At 32.0% G+C, this 23,352-nt stretch overlaps 1 protein-coding gene across 1 annotated transcript; it reads right to left on the bottom strand.

Moving 5' to 3' along the window:
* Positions 1 to 4,128: 4,128 nt before the first annotated feature.
* On the bottom strand, positions 4,129 to 12,201 carry LOC134251441 (collagen alpha-3(VI) chain-like). The gene is made up of 9 exons (XM_062733861.1): positions 12,060 to 12,201; positions 11,890 to 11,914; positions 9,189 to 9,770; positions 8,929 to 8,970; positions 6,837 to 6,887; positions 6,187 to 6,741; positions 5,999 to 6,031; positions 4,971 to 5,528; positions 4,129 to 4,629 (listed from the first exon to the last, which is right to left on the bottom strand). Exons 1-9 carry the CDS (start codon positions 12,111 to 12,113, stop codon positions 4,622 to 4,624), a joined length of 1,908 nt encoding a protein of 635 aa, XP_062589845.1. The 5' UTR covers positions 12,114 to 12,201; the 3' UTR covers positions 4,129 to 4,621.
* Positions 12,202 to 23,352: the final 11,151 nt, after the last annotated feature.

The raw sequence follows: 23,352 nt of genomic DNA on the forward strand, positions 1-23,352 counted from the left end.
TTATTATAAAACCATTCAGTAACAGAATAATGTTAATGGGATAAAAAGTCTGAGAAAGTCCTTCTGAAAAATACCTGTGTATTGATATACTCTATGTATATGCTATTTGTATTCATACAATGAAATGAAGTAGCTATTATATATGATATAATAACTTCTTTATTTACTGAACAATCTCTAAAATTCCTGGTATTATGAGACAATTAGTAAGAGGGATATAAACGTCGGATGAGAAGAAGACTTTGTTTTTTATGAATTATTCCGCTTGTGGCAGTTCCAAAATGAAACACAAAACAAGAAACAGTGCCTAAAAGATTCAATTACAGAGGGATTTATAGCATAACTATGTTCTTTGTCTAATACATTTCTAATGGTTTAGCTGCCGCAGTAAGAAGAAAATAATAGAAACAACATGAGACATGCAATTTACAGAAAAAGGAGAAAAGAAGCACGCAGTTAGCCCGTCACGATCAATAAATATCATGGCTTCCTGCAGGTGTCCGTAATAAAACATAAAATCTAGAATCTTGGCAAATATAAGTTTACAAACATATTATGCACCAAAAAAAAAAACTCTGGCACTGGCATTGAGCGTCTTAGGTACTCAAAAATTTGTTGTTATCTCATAGATAGATATGCATTTGTCTCCTATTCTTAGATATATACTTGCATAACTCGAAAATGTTACACTCAATGTATCAACAACAAAAATTTCTGGGAACGAGACTCTTTCAAATGAAATTCCCAGTAAGTCATTGCTATCTTTCCTTGTAAATTATGTGGTATAAAATCTTCACGGTAATGCAATAAAGTTCTATCTGTAGTGCTATTATACAATTTAGAAGGGAGACAACACCAGTTATCTATTTATTAATTAAAAAGAGTAGAAAATAGTAATTTATCAAACCTTTTGTCTTCTACTTTGCTCTGATTCCATACTTTCAAAATATGTAAACAGACAACTTTGACGTCATCGTTCACTTAGAATTTATTGTTTACCGATCCCGCATATTTAGCAATTGTGTATGTGTAATTATGAATTAGAGTTATCTCGCTCAAACCACTGTAATTTCATTTAAAGGTTGACAATAAACTTGTAACCCTGCATTCTCGTTTACGCTATCTCATCGTTATCTGAAGGGTGAGAACAGACTTTGTCACCCTGCGCGTGAGGGAGACATCACACCTCACGTGACATGCTCTAAGCCAATTAGACTGACTGTGTATAATTCTGAAGGCTAATAAATAGGAATTGTCAAAATTGTTAAATAAAATTTTCATTACTTCATGTAGAATGTATCTGTAAAACTGAATTTATTATCAAAACTTAAATTTGTAAAGATATATCCTAAAGAGTGTCATTTTACATTTTAATTTTGTTTAGTACTTTTTATTTTATATTTCATATTTATAATTTTTAAAAATCTTACATGTACCTGTTTGTAAGTATGTTGTATTGCAGGGCAATTTTGAAAACTAGCATAGCTGCTAAACTATGTCATCTTAAATAAATAAGAGCTGTATTATTATTGTCATTATTCTAATTCTCATATCTGTATGATAACAAATTTAATTTCATAGACGTCAGTTATTCATATATTTGGTAAGAAATCATTTCATATTTTTCTTACACAGTCGGAAAAAAGTGTCAGATAATTTAGATGGGTTTGTCTTTTTTTCATTCCAGGTTATTTTTCCTTATTTATTCATTCATTCTTCGTTCATTCGTTGTCACGAAAGAGAAGATTTGAACCTTTATCTGGACTACTTTTATTTTCTATAACGGATGTCCACGTCCCCCATTGCATGTTAATGATATAAGGGCTTTGCTGTAATATCCATGTGTCTCAGTGTTTGTGAATGCTGTTTTCTCTTCTATCATCATTGACGCCTTTCCCAATTTTTTCTCCTGAAACAATCGCGAACAGATCCACTATGTATAGTTATGCGTTGAATCATTGCTTTAATAATAGTGATAACATCTCAACATTTCTAATCTAATCATTTCATAGTGCATTAAGAATAAGAGTGCTATTTCTGGAAACAGAAGTTGATGAGGCGCTGCTGATGCGAACTCTAAAAAGATTCATCTGCTTAATAAAGACAGAAACTGATGAAACATTTCATGATAGGAGATAGGAGAGCCGACCTAATGACATAATAAAGGACCCAGCAAAAACCCACCTGTTGATTAGGATACATAGAATAAATGGCGAAATTGACCAATAATATATATCAAGAAAATATATGCACATATTTTATTATTATTTTTCGTAAGCAAAAATGATAAAATTCAGAATAAGCTGCAGTATCTTAGTGAGCTTTGTCAAAACAGACAACAAAGAAACATGGTTTACATCATGATATATTCCAAATGTGTAACCAAAACTGTTAAAAGAAAGAATTTCCCTATTGCTCTTTCTCAGTGAATCGTTAAAAAGTTAAACATCTTAACTTTAAGAAAAAATATGTTTATGCTGAATGAATCACAAAAAATCCCCTATCAAAACGTGAATGACGGGAAACTCATTTATAATCAAGATCAGCATATCTGATAAGAATAAACATATTCAATATATAAAATTAATATTAAACCATTGAATAAAATAATCTTATTGCTTCTACTCAATGAATGATCATAAAATGGAGAGAAAAAACGATAATAAAAAAGGAAGATGGTTATAAATTAATGTGGAAAAACTCCAAAACTTATTCAGAGCAATTTGATTTCACGGACAATTAATGTAAGGTACAGGGATAAAACATAGGACATAAGACGTCTGAGTAGTAATTCTCAAACCAAGAAACTGTGGTAACTTTGTAGATGAGAAAATAATTAACAATAAGAGCGCCCCGTTATTACCAGACCTATTTTTGTAATCATATGAAGACCTATCCAACACCTCAAACATGAGAAGAAGAAAATGTTTGCTATGGTTTTCGATATTTACATATATCGACAACGTATCATAAAAAGTTACTTCCATTCATAAATCGACACAATGTATCCGATATATCCCAGTGAGCTTGAAAGTAAAGATACCACCGAGTCTTAATAGGAAATAACATTAATGGTAATCTAACAACCAATCATTATCGTAAATGTTGTGTCTATACCTTTCCAATCACCAACCTCCATTATGTAGCAGTTTACACATATCACCTGCATATGTTGATATTGGGAAACATCTCTCATATTCGATACGCTACGGCATACTCTCCGTATGAGCAATTTCTAAAAAAAACAAGTTTATGAAACAAGAATATCAAACATCTCGTATAAACCATCACTTCGAAAGTCTTACGGTCGACACAAATACCCATCAGCAAATACAATATATCATGATCATTTCACATGCTGATGGGCGTTTTTCATACTTGTAAGGCTATTATAAACTCATCGAATTGTCTAGGGATTTTCTCAGGTCAAGACAAGGGGGACTATACGAGTGTATTCGATCAGCAGGGGATGCTACGAAAGCCTAGAAGGCTCATTCGAGATTCAAATTTCGGAATACGAGATTCAAAATTCGAGTTTCGAAATTCAAGATCCAAACTAACCAATCAGAAGCGTATTTCGTATTTTGAATCTCGAATGAGCCTTCTGGGCTTTCGTAGGATGCCTACTCCTTTTCATGACATCTGATCCCATAATGATGTTTTAGAGGTCCATGTTCGCTCTCCGCCCTATTCGTATTGTTTGAATGGATTTTCGATCTATTGCTGTTCAGTATCTCTAAATTTCATGAGAATACATATAAGCAACATTTTGTATCTTAATAAACTCTGATATAATTGATATTACTCATAAGAAACACATTGTATCTTAGGTCTCTTCATACTCATAAACATCACTGTGTACCGCAATCGACTCGGATTCAAATAATATTACACATAAGCAGGGTCATACCAACAAACGACTTGGATTTAAATGGTGATACTTATCATAATGATTTTATGCCCAAAACCACTCGGTATTTGATGAAGATTCTCGTATGCAAGATTTCGTACCCTAAAGCTTGGATTAATGGTACTTACATGCAACACTTGGACCCCCTAAAAATGATATGGATTTGCAAGAAAATACTCCTTTACAGCAGATCCAACTATCCAATAAATTTAACAGCATTTTTGTAAAACCAGTTTAATGAATCATTCAAAGAATAAAATATATAAACAATAAATATATCAACAACAAAAGTACAAAAATATATAACGTATAAACAAAAGTACTATACAATCACATAGAAATATTGGATTAAAGAAAATTTGATGAACAAATCATATAGGTGAATGATATGATGAGGTTTAGTGTTATGGAAAAAATATTTTTTCTCGGGTACAATTTCTCAACTGTGTAAATGAAGTAAACAGCAGGTAGCTTTTATATATTATGCAATACCTTTATAAGACACATAATGGAGAAATAAGATGCTATAAATATTTACTCCTGTGAATGACTTCTCGTTATTGATGGCAGTCACATTTACTGAACTACATGTATTTAAAAGAAGACCCGCATTCCTTTGTCTACAAACTGTTGTTCCTTCTGTCTGGCAGTGGATCAATGCATCCAGTCTCGAACAGGAAGATGGCCACAACATGGGATTAAAGATTAACATTAAAGTTCTGCAAAAAAGTAATAGAAAAAAGATCAGAATTTTTGAAAGTGCTTACCTTCTATCCATGAGATACATTTTAACTAAAGTTTATTTCCATCTCAAATGACTTTTAACGTGGTCTAATCAAATCTACTTATAATTTTTCCACTAGTATTATGAACAGCCCTGCCAATGGTCATTTTGAAATATCACACTACTTCAATGTTGTTTTTCCTTAAACCATTTCTATTTTTTGTATTAATCATCATTTTTTCTTAACTTTAAAGCCATGACCAAGACCCACGTTATGAGATTAAATGTTCAATAAAATGCACTGAATAATGAAATTAAAAGAAATTCAATACCGACCATCACATAAACTGTCCCAAATTTTCTGTTTCACTGCCGGAAGATCCTTGTAATCCGATACTTTGAAGAATGTTTCCTTGGAAGGAGAATCGCACATCATCAGAACCTCCTCCTGAGGTTTGTCCTCTCCCACTTGAACCACAATCACTTCAACTCCATGAAGCTTTGCTCTTTGGGCCTCGGTGAGTGCTCGAAGTGGTTTCTCGAGACTTCCATCTATGACGAGTACCGCCACCTTCTTTGCGTGACGTCGTCCCCCTTGGCGATGACTAAATGCTCCATGTCGCATTTGTTTAATTAAAGCAGAAAAGTCTACCGTCTTGGCCTTCGTTAGAGCATCTTTTACTTCATCTCCATTTTTGTTAGAGCTAAGTGCAAACCCGGGGCTGTCTTGTTGACATTCAGCCGACATCAATCCAACCTGAATTTTGTCTTTATCGATAGCTAGTTCTTTCGTAAGATCTTTGAGGAAGGCCAGTGCTCTCTTCGTATTTGTGCGACCCGCGTTTACACTGTCTAATATAAACATTATATCCGCCTCTTGACGAGAGCCGCATGCTGAAAAAAAATCAGAATATACGTATTACACGTTTTAAACGAGTCAAAAATTTCATACTAATATTTTCAATTTCGTGACAAATTTAGTCAATGCTTAAAATCACATGACAGTTCTTTTATCAATTTTTTTGTATATATTATATTTTCAGGCTGGAACATCATTAACGCATACTGAAATAAAGTTTTAATAGTTTATTACAAGTAGTATATCTACCCTAACGAAAACCACTATGTTAATGATTATGCATTATTTTACGCAAACCACTTAGTTTACTGGTATATTAAATAAAAAAAACTAAGCTTACTAACAACTCTAATGCTACATGATTCAAGACTTTAATGGCTAACCTTCACTTCTTTTGATATCAAGGATTTATAAATTGATTTTGATACCAAATGCTAGTATATTACGCATAAAAACAGATATATTGAAAGCAGTTTCAAATCATTAGGAATTAAATCATAGGTACCTTGATCCTGTATGGGTGTCTCAGCTTTTGGAACTGCAATACATAAAAAAATTATAAAAGAGTGTACATGCTAATATTGACGAATCTTAAATATTCACGGTTTTTAAAATACATGTACGTTAAATACCGGTAAACAAAATTTTATATAATTATATAGTAACTAACAATGAAATAATGACAATAAATACCTCTACATGTTTCCAAAGCCACCTCTCCAATAAGGCTAGATAAATCCTTGAAAGAGGGCACTTGATAAAAATGTCCAGAGGGACCAGCAATTGATTTTATTTCCTCAACGTCGAAGTTCCCTACACCAATAGGAATGATGGAAATTCCAGAGTTGTTAGATTTTTGAGCTTCTATCGTTGTATATTTCTCATAAGTGGAAGGAGATCCCGTGAACACAATAGCGAGTTGAGCAGAATTCCTTCTAGCTAGACCTCTCCGAAAGCTTTTGGTGCGAATATGTTTGAGGGCTAAATCCAGTCTGTTATTTCCGGCAGTTCTTTTGGTTTTGTCCAGGGTTGCTATGACATCATCTCGGTCATAAAGGTCATTCAAGTCCAAAGCGTTAACTACCTGGTCGCTGTATAAGATGGCTCCTATTCGAGTGCCATTACCTTGTACATTCAGAGTGTTAATAATTTCTTTTGCAAACGACATTTGATTGTCGAGGTCCAGGTCCGAAATGCTCGTTGTAGAATCAAATGCAAAAATGACGTCACTGACTCCATCTTTACACACTAAATGAACAAAAAAATAATTTAATTACCTGTGAATCTATTTTTATTGAAATGATATTGGCAAACCTATTGAATGAAAAGTGCATACCACTTACCTTCTCGTGCTACTTGAAGCAATGAAGTCGTCGTCGGGGCTGGAGTAGTAGCTGTAAAATACAAAGGCTACTTATAGACATGTATACTACATAGAAATAGACCACTTCCCCATTCATCTTGAATTCTTATCGCTTGTCCTAAATGTTGCTTTTTTCATGGGGTTAACTGATTTTTTTTTAAACATATAAAAAGGTTGTTGTTGATTTATATCTTATTGAAGTAGTACTTGAATGTTGACTAGTTTATTTTATTACCCCGAACGAAGTCGAGGCGACATGTTATAGTTCAACGCGTAACTTTGGTATCATATTCTCACTTATGGCTTGGGCAATCCCAAAGAACTCACAGTTACAGAAAAATGACCAAGTCTATTTTTGTTTTCAAGATTATATTATCAAATGGTAACTACACAAATATATGAAAATAAACTTAATTTCATTTTTTTTTCAGTCTTAGAATGTGAAACATCAGAGAATTATTTTTGCATCCAATCAAATGAAAAATGAAGAGGACAAACAGAAGTCATGCTCAAAAGTCTACTGAAATAATACAAATCAGGAGGAGAGAAAACAAGGACGTCTTAAACATCAGAGAAGGGGATAATGTCCAATAGAGAACTGAGCACTTTCTGTCGTTTAATTACGCTTTTGCAACCCAAAACACGAAAATGAATCGACTTGGGCAACTTTTTGTAAAGAAAATAAGGAAAAAGAGAAAAAAAAATAATTTTTTTTCTTTAAAGGGTTTTTAAATGGGCAAACGTTTCCGAAAAGATTCTATGTTTCTAAGTTGTCATAATTTTTATTTCCTTTACAGAAATACTGGATTTTTAAAAGTTTTTTTTTAATTTTGAGATATTTTGTATACAAGATTAAAATGAACTGGTAGAGAACATAAATAAGTCTGATAAATTGCATTAAAGACGCAGGTTTCTATTTCATGGGATGAGTTTTAGATGATAAAACGGGATGAAATGGATTATAAGGGTCAGATGTGAAAATGTCAATCCCCTCGGTGAAAGTGTTTCACCTCTACCGGAACGCACCTTGTTTTTGTTTTTTTTTTATCCCGACTCGATACCTGAGGGGGAGGCTTTGTTGTACAGATATATCTTGTGCTGATTGTTACTATCAAATGAACAAGAAAATGCTTATGTTCGTTTAGTAAGAAGAAATTCCCTTCAATTAAGAAAATAACAAAAACTTTTTGTGTACGGTAAGTTGACTAGTAACCTTACATAGTTTTACCGTATACTAGAAAATGTAATTACTTTTAGAATAATAAATATTTCTGTTGATTTGAAATACTGTTACACTTAAATTTAAAAAAAAAATGGTTTACTTTATTTCAACTTCGACTTATATAATTTAATTTTTAGTAAACAAAGCGCCTTCTACTTGTATTATCTGTTCGAGAGGAATACATAAAGTAATTTAAAACCCACTGTACAGCTCTACATACATGTACGTGTACATAATAAAATATTGTTGTTTGTGTCTTCTTGAAAAGAAGAGACTCACATTTGGTATTCTAAATAACTTTTCGCATGCAGGAGTGCACGAAATGTGGGAAACAAATACTCTGTCTTTAATATTTTCAAACCTTTGAAAATAAGATGGAGAGGACTTTTGAAATATACGGAGATAACAAACAGTAATAAGCTCAAAAATTCAATAAAGAATACAAATTTTGGAGCAGAGAAAACATGGCCTTATAAACATAGTAGGTAAGATCTGGTGCCATGGAGAAGTGAGCATTCTCTGTGGACCTGTCACACCCTGTGTATGCTCCTTGTCATGATCGGGAAACAATGAAAAAATCCGTTGACAATTCAGTATACAACGCCTTCTTTCCAATTCTGTTAAGAATGTTTTTGATAAAATATGTTTCAAAATTAAATTCAACTTGATCTTAGTGTACATGTGATATAGGCTGCCTTTGCTAATTTGTGACTATTCCGGTTTTGTAGCAGCACTTTAATATGATTATCCTTTTACTAGAATAACAAAAAATTACTGTCATTAAATTATTTTCTTCTTTGATTTTGGAAAGTAAGAAATGAGTTTTAGAAATCAATAGACGATAACTCACTTGTTGTCGTTGTTGTTGTCGTCGTTGTCGGTTTTGGTGTAACTGTCAATGCAAAATCAAAAATATATTCAAAGATGAGGAAATAAAACGTTATTTTTTCATAAATGCTGTTAACAGATGTACCTTTAAATTATTTCTAAAAAGTAATAAAACATTGGCAATAATAATAGGTGTTTTATATTTGTCGTTCAGGAATTCAGCTCAGGTTTTGTTAGCATATTATGGAAGAGTGCTTGCCAAAGAAAATGATGTAACTGTACCTCTACATGTTCTGACAGCCAGAATGTTTTTTATGTTCTGAAGTGCATTGAAGTCTGAAACTCTGAAATAATATTCACTGGCAGGTCGTGTGGCCATCATTCGGAGCTCTCTTGCATTGATCCTGGATCCGATTCCAATTGAAAATATGTGGATATTTTGTCTCTTGGCTTTGGAGGCCTCCCACACTGTCATTAACATATTACTCGATTGTCCGTCCGTCAGAACGATTCCAATTTGAGGCACATCCTCTCTTGCCCCATTGTGAAACGAAAACATTTTTTCCCTCATGAATTTAATAGCCTTGTTTGTATGGGTAGCATATCCGTGCATCTGTTTAATGTTACGAATTGCTGAGAAGACGTCCTCCTTTGTATAAAACTTGTCAAGATAAAATTCTTTGTGAACACTAGATGAATAAGTTACAACACCGACTCTGGTGGTGTTTTTACCGATTTGGAACATGGATACCACATCCTTGACAAATTGAAGTTGCTTCTGGAAGTACGGTCCCCAAATACTGTTGGAGGAATCGAGTAGAAATACGACGTCAGCTGGCTTGTTACCACAGTAATATTCGTTATCTGAAAAAACAAAATAAATCAAAATTATTTAGATTTCTTCAAATAAACGATATTCGTACATGTTGATCTGTTAAAATCATATTTTAATTATGTTGAAATAAGGATAATATACCGAGACACTTCAATCATATGAAGGTCACTGACTTGATTTCTTAACCTTGGCTTATTTGTAAACATTAGCAAATACACTGTGACTGAATATAGAACATCAGTAAAACCGACATTTCCCCTACCGCATAGATGAACTATAATGCAACAAAAATTCTAATTTAATGTATCATTAAATCGAGAGAAAAAAGAGAAATTAGGACAACATTGAAAATTATTTTGAATTAACAAACGGAGCACCTTGGCAAGAAATTCATCTTTTGCATGTTTGAATTTGTATATTTAAAGAGGCTACGTTTTCAGTTAACGAAGTCTTTAGATTTACTTAAAAGTTTCAAGGCCCTGATCCTTCATTTACTCGGATGCCCAAATGCTCAATTAAAAACGAGTATAATCTGTCTGTGCCTTATTTTTCTTTTAAGTGGGATGACTTACAGACACAAAAGTAAACTTTTCACTGTTGATACAGCATTAGTTTAATTACGCTCTTTTAAAATCACAGATAATGGAAAAGTAAGAAATGTCAAGAATTCATAGATTAAAGAGTTTTGTTTTTCTAAGATTTTTTTTATTGTTCTTTAGAAATAAAAACAAAATCGGAATTGAAATGTTCTGAGGAGTAGAAGTTATTTAATTAAACAAGAATTAGCCAAGTTTAATACATGTATCTTCGCACATTTGCCCCACCTTCTTACTTTGATTATGGTAACAGAAGACTTAATGTTCTTTACATAATTGTATATTAAATACCTTTTAGATGCAATTTAAATCAAGTCCCTTGTGCACGTGCGGTAAAGTTGAGGACACATATCATTATTTTTTCGTATGTCCAAAGTATGCGAACGCCAGGAATGAATTTTTTCATAATTTTTTACAATTTGATACAATCCACATACTAGATACACATGTTTTATTATGGGGGGTTGAATCTCTGAGTGCTGCAGAGAATTAACATCTCTTTTCTTTAGTTCAAACATTTATTAAGCATTCTGGTAGATTCCCTTGTTAATTACTGTACCAATATTGATATATGAATTTATTTAACTTTTATATATTCATACATATATGCAAAATGCATCATACTTTTGCAAATTCAATATTTTATATAGCATGTTTAACTGTGACAATATAAATTGTAATTTACATGTATAGGGAGAGGGCGTTATAAGTATTCAGTACTTGTGCTCAATCCCTTTGTAATTATATTACAATAAAATATGTTCAAATCAAATCTTCGCACATAGAATTAACACTTTACATATTATTTTCATTTAATACCTGTAATTGGCCATTAGGGCTTTTGAGATATAAGAGATAACCTTCCTTGCCATTATCTACTACGAAAGGGGATCTCAAATTATATGCGCTTGTCCGAATGACCTCTTTGCAGATCCCTCAGTGGGATTCGTACGTACATGTAATTACGACTCCTTACTCCGTCACTCTGAAATACCCATACCACTGCGCCAGGTCCTTTTGAATATGCACGTAGAGAATATTCGCAGAGCATTGATGGTGCAAAGGAATACTCTCTGTATTAAGAGAGGTTACCTCTAAGCTTAAAAATTGAAGGGTATTTTTTTAATTTGCAATATCAGAAATAGATCCCTATTTAGTTTTACACTGTATATAATTCTCTCGTTTTATTTAAAACACATGGAAGCGAAATTCTTATATTAAGCACAACAAAGTACATAAGGCAAAATTTGAAATATAGAAGATATTTTACTTTTTTGCATGTTTTGCTGCATAAACCAATTATAGTTTACCATTTATTATTTTGAATTTTCTTCATGCATTGCAAAATTTACATAGTACAAAGAAAAGGAACTAAGTGGAAGTTATAAAAATATCGTATTGACGTCCATGATTTCATTTTGATTTTGGTTAAATGATGCTATTTATTCTTAAACAAAGTCATGCATTGTCTCCTCTAACTAGAACGATTCAAAATAACCCTGTTTTAAAGGACAAATATTGGCATCAATTTTGCAAAGATGCTAGAACTTACCATCAAGTCTTTGAGCTAGAATTACCTAGAAAATAAAAATATATATAAAACATTAATTCAGCTGATTTGAAGGAAAATTAAATTCATTTGAATTTTATAGATGTGCAAACTTAAAGAGGATGGGAAGTAAAATAAAAATAGATATAAAGACTATAAATATAGAAACTCACCGCCCCAAACGTCATTAGAATTAAAATAACATAATTCAGTCTTAAATCCATCATTTTGATTTTTGTGTTCCCTCTATATTGCACTATATTATGTCTCGTCGTTTGTTGTTGTAACCGACAATGCTTGAATGGGTTTTAAATATACTTTCTCGGTGAATTCTCTCATGCAGTGGGCGGTCTTAACTAACCAGTCTTACGTGATTTACTACAAACCTTGAAGCTTCTCGTTAAGAGTCAACTTTGTTATGTCATTGACAAAATATTTGACAAAAATTGCTATTTTTGACAAGGAGACAGGTCTGATGTTTTATATGCTCCTCACTCTTAAAAGCTCTCTGTATGTTATGTAGTGTCTCCCACTCAATATGATTACAGCGATAAGACAGGTTAATTCTAAACTGATTACTCAGATTCTTATTTATGTGTTGTCTTCCGGAAAAATTATATAGGGCTCAACTTTTAATGTAAATTGGTATAGATTCCTATATAATAAGTGTTTTGTTGACGCTTCATACGTAAAATACCTAAGATTCTGAGCGGCTGTTTCATAAAATTCTTACTTATTTTAACATCAAGCAAATATATCTATGAACAAAATTGAATTTTCGTCCATTTTCATGTTCATTATTTATAGTTTTTTTAAAAAAAAAGATTCATTCACATGTTAAGTGCAAATTTATGGAAATTCAATCCATGGCAATGATAGGACACCATTTGCAATCATTATTATCATAAACTAGCACACGTCTAAGCGTTTAAGAGAGGACTTTACTTGCAGCACCATCGTGATCATTGCAATTTTCAAATGCAATTTCATAATATGCTACACATTAGCATATATGAAGTATTTTACGAACTGTTGAAAATTTTTGAAGAGTACCTATTATTTGTAAATAAACATCTTTCCACTTAATTTTTCTTTCATATTCGCAAGAAGAAAAACATCGTGCAAACATTTACAACTCAAAGTATTGCAAGTTAAACAGATATAATGAATTTATAATGAAATCGTGAGTAAATATCATTCATTATTTCAAACGTTGTTTGCAACAATATTTTAAGGCAGATAATGACATAAAACCATCCTCAATAAACGGATAAAAGTTTTATCCTTTTGATTTATATCCTTGGAGGAAGTTTAATATGGTTTAAGGCGTATGCCAAAGGCATATATATATCAAGAGACACAGTTATATGGTTTATTATATAATTACGTAACTAGAGTCACTCGGGTGACACATTGTTATCTGATATCACCATATATTGTACGTCTGTAGTAAACTTTAGAACATTTCAGAACATTTTAGAACTTCAATAATTTCAGGGATTTTTTTCCAAATTTTTGGCCACTGACCCAAAGATATCAAGAGGGAGATCAATATATGTAGAAAGGAATTGAAAGCTCTCAATAGCCTCTTTATTACTCAGGGACATATGACAAATTGTTTGTATGATTAAATGAGTAGCAAAAATTATTAAAATTCAGATATTGTACTGAATGAAATATATGGAGATAAAGAGCAGTATTCAGTCTCAAAAGTCCATTACACAATGTAAATTTTGGAGCAGAGCAAACATGACCCTCTTAACATCGGAGGTGCATGCACGGATCATATGCCATGGAGGAGTGAGCATCCCCTGCCGACTGGTCAAACCCGCCGTGTGCTTCTTGTCATGATTGTTAAATAAAGTTATTATCCGTTGATAATTCGTTGTTTAAATAATTGCCTTACAATTAGCATTGAAAGCTTCAGTCAGCATTTGACATGACACCTGATCCCTCCTCAGATATTCTGGAGGTCCGACTTTTGAGCTTGAAAACTCTTATCGTCATATACAGATTGCACATGCTGACAAGACCATTGTATCGACCCTATAGAAATGAAGACCTTAAACGAGATTGCTGATATTCTTGTTTCATTAACCTGTTTGTCAATAACTTAACTCGTTTTAGAAAGTGTTTCAAAGTAGCGTATACTCTGCGTATCGAATCAACTGAGAGATATAAAACTCGAAAGCAGTTATGAAAATATATTGCTGCATAATTATAAGAAAGAGAAGTTGACGATTGAAAAGTTAAAGTCATCTCGTTTATCATAAGATTTTGTTGTTAGATAAGCATTAAAGTCTTTTTCTAGTTAAATATCCAAATATGAAAGAGAAAGAGAAACACAAATTATAAAGCGAATTTTCAAAACTTTTATTCATGACTTTTTTATTTAGAATTTATTATTAACAAAGAATTATTTCATCGAGGCAATGAAAAAATAACTCCTCATAATTCCCCATGTGCAGATTTTAACATAAAATTAATGCAAATAGATCTGCGGGTCCTGCGGTCGTTCACATCTCACCACCCTGAAGCCAGAGCTCCAGTATTCGGAGTGTTTAAAGTGTTTAAGCCTGAGAACCTCATAATACTCATATGACTGCTATTTTCTCTGATTATTTTACACTATATCATCTTAATGTCTGCTTGCCCTTCCTACCACATCAAATAAGAACATAACTCCTCTTTAAAGAATAAAAATGGTCATTTATTGAAATATGCAATAAATGACAGTGGATCAAAAGCACAATATAAAAAAATTATTAAATATATATTCATATATCAATAAAGATAATTCTTATGCAATGTAAAGAATATTTTTTGCACAGTAATAACAATGGTATATACACTGTGACATTAATTATTGTTTTCTGCTTGTAATGTGCTGGGTTTATGTACAGCTGTACATGTGCATTTAAATTTTCAATTTTGATGAATTAGGCACTTGCACACCAAACTTCTACTGTTACAAGGACGGTTAGGAAACTCAAATATAATTATCTATCATATGACAGAGATGTAAACTGGAAATAGAAATCATCTTTATTCAATGCTGTCTCTGAGATTTCTATGATATATTGTAACTGTCTTTTCCCTGCGTATTAACCTGTATTCATGAGATATACATAGCTGTTCTACATATCTAATGAACAGTTCATACAACAGAGACATAAAAGGCTGAGGCCACTCAAGTTATAGCTCATTTCTAAGTAATCTGTACATTCTTCAAAATGTATATTTCTGTTAGATGATTTTTTTTGGTGTCAAATCAAGTACTAATGCAGAGTTAGTTAAAAGCGATTATTAGACTATTAGACTATGCAGACAATATCTAACTTCTTTGACTTGAAGTCCAAATGACGAACTATTTGCGAGGGACCCCAGGTCCTAGTTGAGCGTACGTTTTATCCTTCTGCTGTCCGCAGATGCAAGATATCAAATATCCAATAAATATCCTTTGTTCTTTTTTTGAAAAAGACGAATTACCATATTCTCAGCGATTGGCACTTATCACTCTTTTATTTAAAAAGGGCGACAAGAATAATCTTAAAAACTACAGACCACTGAGTTTAACAAATACCGATTACAAGATTATAGCTTTTGTTCTCGCAAAAAAATTACAAAGCGTCATAGATAAATTATTAGCAATAAACAATCAGCATATATCAAAGGTCGTTACATAGGTATAAATGCAAGATTGATTTTAGACATTTATGAATACTGCATGGAAAATGAAAAAGACGGAATATTATTATTTTTAGATTTTGAAAAAGCTTTTGATTCGGTCGAGTGGAATTTTCTTTTTCAAGTTTTAAAAAAATTTAACTTCGGTGATAATTTTCTTCAATGGATCCGAATTCTATATAATAAACCAATATTCAGAATTAAAAACAATGGTTGGATTTCTAAAACATGCAGCATGAATAGAGGTATTAGACAAGGATGCCCTATTTCAGCTCTATTGTATCTATTTATGGCAGAAATACTGGCCTTAAAATTAAAAATAACAATGAAATACAAGGAATCAATGTTTCAAACATGAAAAGGGATATTAAAAATATTCAACATGCAGACGATATCACATATATCTTCTTTGAAGGTTGCAATTAAGACTGTTAATGATTTTTGTAAACACGCTGGTTCAAAGGTCAATATAAGCAAAACACAATGTATATTATTGGGTAGTACACTAACATAGAAGGTATCCAGGTAACAAATGATGCTGTTCGATGTTTAGGTATACACATTGGCCATAATAAAATTCAATGTTATGAATTGAACTGGCTAAAGACTTTTCAAAACATGGAAAAACTCTTTGAATCTTGGAAAAAAAGAAAATTGACTATTTTTGGGAAAGCATGTGTCGTTAACTCTTTAGCTACGTCACAACTTATAAACATGGCTTCAATATTACCAATGCCCGATCCCGAACATACTCGACAAATTAAGAAAAGCATATTTAATTTTATATGGAATAAACGCGATAGGATTAAAAGAGATACTGTGATCGGAAAACAGGAAGATGGCGGAATAGGTGTGATAGATACTGAATTGAAATTTAAGGCCTTAAAGGCAGCATGGACTAGATACTTAATAGAAGAAAACTGTATAATTGGCGAAATAGTAAGAGGATATTTAAATCGTCTTAATATTGATATTAATTATCTATTAACATTATCGGAGACAAAACCCCCTGACTTTCAAATCATTTCAAACCTTCCGGGTTTTTTTTATAAAGAAGTACTTTGCAGTTTTAACGATTGTACTTTGCAGTTTTAACGATTGTAAAAGATACATAGATGAAACTAAATTGTCTAATGTAAGTTTTGCTCAACAACCAATATGGAATAATAATATGTTTAAATATGAAAACAAAACAATATGTTTTAAACATTGGATCAAAAGTGGGATAACACATGTTAAAGACCTTTTTAACAAAAATGGAAAATTTAAAACTCTGCAAGAGTTGTCCGGTGATTTAAAACAAAAATCGAATTGGATGTGTGAATACAAAATAGTAAAAACAGCAATCTATAAAAAATCTTTAAGATTCAATATGACTTGTTGTGTATACATACAAAATATAGGGAAGTGTTATTTTAATTTTGTAAATGGTGTACATTGTATTGAAGATAAAAAATGTAATTTTTTTTACGATAATTTACTCTTTAAGAAATTTAAAGCTCCAGGCCATCAATTAATGTATAAAAAATTATTTTCTGTTGCTCAAGAGAGTTGGAAAGATATATATAGAAACAAGGTTAAGGTTATCTATGACAAAAGAATATGTGAATTTAATTACAAATTGTTGAATAATACATTGTTTTGTAACAGTTTTCTTTTTAAATGCAAATATAGAGCTTCTGCTTTATGTAATATGTGTGATGAAATTGAAGATATTAGACATTTAATTTTTGATTGTGAACATGTTCATATACTATGGAAAAATCTGAGTTCTGTGTTAAATTTTGATGTACAGTGGAAGCATGTCGTCCTAGGTTTTTATTCTGAACGGAATTCCAAAATACAATTTATAAATACCTTTGTGTCTTTCATAGCATATAAAATATATAAATTTAAAATGTTTTGTAGAGTTAAGAACAAAACTGAAACAAAAGATATGTTATTTTCTTATGTAAAAACAAATATTAAAAACAATATGGACATTTTACTGAATTTAACAAAGACTCACATGTATAAAAATAAGATGGTGACATTTGTAGAAATGCTTTAATTAATATATGTTGTTCTGTTATTTTTGTTATACTAACTATCCTGGCCCGGGTTAGTTAGAAATTGTAATCGGGTGTGCATAATTATTAATAAACTTATTTAAAAAAAAAAAAAAAAAAAATCCTTTGTTTTTTTTTTGTTGTTGTTGTATGTTCCGTTATAAACATTCGTGCTTTATACATGAAATCAGTTTGCCATTTTTGTTATTGATGAATGTAAAACTATGCATTTTTTAACCCCAGTCGCACAAAATCAGGAGTGTTTAGAAATTTTTTTTTACTGTATAGCTAAATAGAAAAGAATCTTAAACAACAGCATTGCATGTGTATGAAAATTCATCTCAACACTCAATCACATCTATTACAAATTTTGGTGTTTTAGTAGGGAAAGACATTGCTAGAAAACTGTTAAAATTTGCGATAAACTTGATGACTTCAATATTTATATCGACAACGTCTCTTTTGAAGCTAAGTACGATTATCACATGCATACAGGTATATGAATTTTATGTAATAAGACACCGCGATATAGCTGCTGAAGTTGTAACACATGTACATATACAATAATAGTAGACAAAAGAATATAACATATATTTAATACAGGAATAAATTGTTTGCCCTAAGAACTTGAAAAAAGTATGATTGACATCGTTGACGAATATCTGACAATTCATACTATTTACAAAAGTATTTGCAGTCTTTGAGCTGCTTTGCATATCAGTACTAATGGTTGTTGGGTGTAACTACATGCTGCTTCTAATTCTTGGCAGTTGGTGTATTAGGAAATTCAGACATGCGCGCCGAAATCTACCAGTACTGTTACAATTAAAGACAGTTAGACATCTCGTATACATTTATCTGTCACTTGACAACAATGTATGATGGAGAAAGAAATAATCTTACATTCCATGTCTTACAGGTCAGACTAGGATTATTCTTATTCGATTATACTACGGTTGTTCAAATAAAGTTGTCATTAATATAAACATTATTGATATAATGATAAGATATATTGTAGTATTTTATCAAATCCCTCTACTTATTCCTTTCGCTTTAAACAATTTATTCCAATTTTTGCATTGACTTTTCACCAAATTCTACTCACAAGCCTGAGAAATAACTATTTACTAAAATTTTAACTGGATTAGTACTAGAAATTTTTCCCAAGTGTTTTTCATTTCATTTGTAGTCTATTTTTATACAGGAAGTTTTATTTACCTCTTAAGTTGGAGAGTCATTGTACCGCGGAAAAGGAATACATAAACCTCAATGCTGAATTAAAGTACTATTTATTTTTAATTCAACATTAAAATTGTTGCCCGCATTGCGCAATGGCTAAACGTTTTTTCCTAGATTGTGATAGCAGTCGATTCTTACGTCGTGCGTTTGAATCCAACAATGGACGTGGAAACCAGCACTTGTGATGAGACCGTATAAACCGGTCCTCTGTCGTAGAAGGTGCTGACATGAAAAAGCCTCCTCATTACTGCATGGTTTTTAGTGTCGAGTATAGGTCTTAAATTTGAAACTCTCCACCGGGAAGTGGTGGCATCTCATCAATCAATATGAATGAAAATTCTTGAAAAGGAAGTTAACAAATTTTCAAAAATTAAAACGATTTAAATTTCAAAATGTCTATCAGACACGTAAGAAAAAACTTTTTAAAAGCTAATTAATAATGCATGGAATGTGAAGAATTTTCGCATTGACAACACCCACTGTTTTTGAATTCATCTGAAGCTGAAATTATTCAAACAATCCTACCTGAAAACTGTTTTATGAATAACAATTATTCTATACCTTTGGTCTATGAAATACGAGGGGTTATCAAAAAGTTCGTGGACTGAGGCAGTAAAATTAGCACTATGTATTCTGTGCTTTCAAAATTTGTAAGGGACATAAAGCAACAAAAAATAAAGAAATGTTGAATATTTGAGCTTGATTCGTTCATTTTTTGCTAAAATATGATAAAATAAAAAAGACATTATATGGTTACCCGGCGCCGTCGCCGTTTAGTTTCATGACGTCCCATAACGTCATTGTTTTTCAATGTCCGCTTCTTCTACCTCATACAATTAATTTGATGAAATTCCCTGGAGTTGAGTAAGGACTTAAATCCGTCTTGTTTTTATGACTTTACAATGTCAGGAACTGCGGCTTTAAATGCATATAATATTGCAAATGGATTGGTACATTGGGAGAGATTCTCGCTCGATTGTGCCAGCATATTTTGCTTTTGGGAGTTTAATACCTACAACATATGATCAACGTCATTTTTTGACGTGAATGATTTTTCACACCTTGACTAGGAATCGACATTAACTGTGCATCCCTTTTCTCTCAGAACCTTTTTTACATTAAAAAAACAAGTTCTCTGGATGCATTAATTTTCTCCATAGCCAGTTTAAACATTTCCTAGGTCTATACCACTTTTTTCAGGGCCAATACTTTATAGAATGTTGGAAAGTGAAACCCCTCCCCCTTTTGACGTCATTTTCAAGGACTTATTTGTTTAGACACTCCATGTCAAATTAACGATAAATTTTCATAGAACTTTCAGAATGAATTGAAACCTTCATATTTTATGAAGCCATAGTGTCCCAACATATACCTTAATTAATCAGATTTTTGGATGTCAAATGTTCATATCAAAAGAGTTTTTCTTAGTTATGCTTCGGTCGAAAAAATGCCATATTGGAGGTTGCGCCGCTTGGACATACCATAGCTTACAAAAACATTATTAATTTATTTAAAAATAAAATTTATGATCTGCGGTTTATTCTATAGATAGAAAAGATGATGCTAACCAGATATTTTAAAATTCATTGATGTACCTAAAGCGGTTTTAATTTTATGGCGACAGTCCACGAACTTTTTGATAACCCCTCGTATATGGAGATAAAGAACTGTATTCAATCTCAAAAGACTGTATTCAGTCTCAAAAGGACTTTTGTAACATCAATCCATTCTATTAAACCCGAAATAGACGACACCACAGAGTCCGACATATTTGTTCAATATTTGGGTATTTAGCAGCGTAACAAATTGGGGGCAAACTGACAACTTGACATGATAAAGGTGATGACTTCTCTCTGTCATCATTCCTCCTTGGTATTTAAGCAATATGCCTTTAACACCTACATTTAGCTTTTATGTGTCTCCTAGTTGATTCGATATAAAAGGAAGATACTCTACCTACAAATAATTTCCAGGAGAAGACGGCTATTTACTATTTCAAGGCACCTGATCCAACCCCTGTTTTAAGATGTCCATGTTGGCTCTGTGCAAAATTTGTGATTTTTTAGTAAACTTTTGAGAATGATAACTGTATGTTTACGAATTATTATTAACCTCGGGGTCCTTCTGTGTAGGATGTGCATGCGTAAACACACAGGTCGAAGAAATAGCTGTTTACGATATCAAAGAATATGGTCTTTCATTAAAGGTGTTTGATTTCTTTGTATTTTATAGCTGTCTATAAATTCATATTCTTTTTTGGGTTTTTTTCTTAAATAAATCAGTCTAAACTGTCTTGTTGAATTTTGTTAGAAGTAAAAACAAGTTTTTTGCAAGTTGGCACCCTAATCAGGATAATATGATTGTTAAAAAAGTATATTGAATCATTACCGAGCTAAGCTTTCCAAAAACGAATATTAAAGAATATTTAAGAAATGCTTGCAATTTACTTTCTCGTGAAAAGAGAAACTTTTTGGTGATTTGCATTTGCAGTATTTAATCATCGACCGGCGTGACACAGTGGTTAGAGCGTCGACTCTAGAGTAGCGAAGTTGGGAGTTGATCCTTACATCGCGGGTCCGTATCCCACAGTGGGACATGGAGACCGGTCCTTCGGATGAGACCGTATAAACCGAGGTTCCCTCGTCGCAGTAGGTGCTGGCACAAAAAAGATTTCTCACTGCTCGATAGCCCTAAGTGCCAAGTATATGACAAAATTTGTAGCTCTCCACCAAGTGGTGGCGTCTCCATATGAGTGAAAAATGCACAAGAGGGACGTTAAACAACAATCAATCAATCAATATGATCATCGTATACAAATTGCCATCGAACCTCTGAAAGTTAAATACCAAATACGTACTTTTGAGGTATATCAAATGCAAAGTTAAGTATATGAAAAAAATTGAACTTGAACTTTGTCAAAGGGACATACTGTAGAAACTTTTATTTGTGTGCGAAAACTGTACGCGAGTCTCGTTATAGCGAATATTTCTCGCCACGAACCGATCCAAAAAGTCTCTGTGTCCTTTAACAACAGTTCCTAAAAGGGCATGATCGCCGATAACTAATCGTCGCGAACTAGTTTACCCCCGGTAAATCACGAAAATAAGTCGTCGCAAATATAAGTTGGATTATAGTAAGTTCAAGGTGATCTCATGATTCTTAATTTTTTAATTTATCTTCCTTTTGGCCAACTTGCTTTATAAAAAATGGCCGTCATCGAAGTTTCGGGCATCTTCTATTCAAAGACTCTCATAAAAAAAAAAAATTAAAAAGCTTTCAGCTAAATTATGGGTCAATCGATTATGTGAGAATCTAATCAATTTATCACCTGTACAGATTAATCATCAAGGAACAACGTCAAACGTAAAATCATTTTAACAGCAAATTTCTCTCGTAAATGTTATACCGTATAACACGATCAATGTTTTACTTAAGCATATTATGATATTCTTTAGATAATGTTTGAAGAATAACATTGATCTGATAAAGTGATAAACATTAACTGAATTTCTTGCATAACAATTTCGCTTTTATCTCTAAAGAATGCATTCTAGTATATTTGTAAGTCTTAGAGTATCTTATTCATTTCAAACGTATCCCTTAAAACATCTGATGTGTAATGACCGAATTCCAAAATGGAACAAAATGCCTGCAACAAAAATCTATACTACATGTATATAAGTAATGTCATTTCCATTATACTTTGAACTGTTTTATTTGACCAGTCTTAGTTTGTATGCATGATGAATATTCCGATTCCTATTCTGATAGACTTGTACGTTTTTTTTTTTTATTAAGAAGCAATACTTACAAATTGTAACATAAAAAAATCAAACCAAACCAAAATCGAGCCAGCTGTTGAGTGTGCGATCTTTTAATGTTTATTCTGAAGCAATGTAATGTTCCGTAAATTGCTTGATTGTTTAAAATATAAAAATATGATTCATACTTTGGTGGATTGGATGTACTTGTTTTCGTCTTTATCCCTTCGTTATGGGTATTAAATTTTTGTTAAGTTCTCTTTATTTTGAATTAGTGATTTGATTGCCTTCAAACACTGAATCTGAATTTGAATGATGTGAATACTTTCAAACACGCATCATATTTTAATATATAACTTAAATACTTGAGATTTCTCTCTAGATTTTAAATCAAGTAAACTTTTTTTTTTTTTTTTTTTACAGAAACAACACATTACATATATGTTCGGAAGCGAACATTTGGCACACTCACATACAGAAATACACACACTTACATACAGAGTGAGACACACGCCTACAATATTACATGTGGAAGGGGGGTGAAATAAATAAGAATCAAGTAAACGTAATCCGTAAAAAAAGATAACTTTCTTTAGTTAGCTAACTTTACATATCTACTTTCTTTGTACATCTAGTAAAATTTAATTCACCAAATGTACAATTTATGCATATACTGTTATTACATCCATTCCGAAAATTTCCACGAAGTCATAAAATGTTTTAATTTTAAT

The sequence above is a fragment of the Saccostrea cucullata genome, unplaced genomic scaffold (assembly GCF_032062105.1).
Source record: "Saccostrea cucullata isolate Sc308-1 unplaced genomic scaffold, CSIRO_AGI_Scuc_v1 ctg65, whole genome shotgun sequence".
Lineage (NCBI taxonomy): Eukaryota > Metazoa > Mollusca > Bivalvia > Ostreida > Ostreidae > Saccostrea > Saccostrea cuccullata.

Coding starts and splice junctions, on each gene's coding strand:
- LOC134251441 (XM_062733861.1), bottom strand. CDS start 12,113: ATGATGGATTTAAGACTGAATTATGTTATTTTAATTCTAATGACGTTT. Junction 8,971..9,188: donor GGCTGTCAGAACATGTAGAG/GTACAGTTACAT, acceptor TTGCATTGACAG/TTACACCAAAACCGACAACG. Junction 5,529..5,998: donor GACACCCATACAGGATCAAG/GTACCTATGATT, acceptor ATTTTTTTTCAG/CATGCGGCTCTCGTCAAGAG.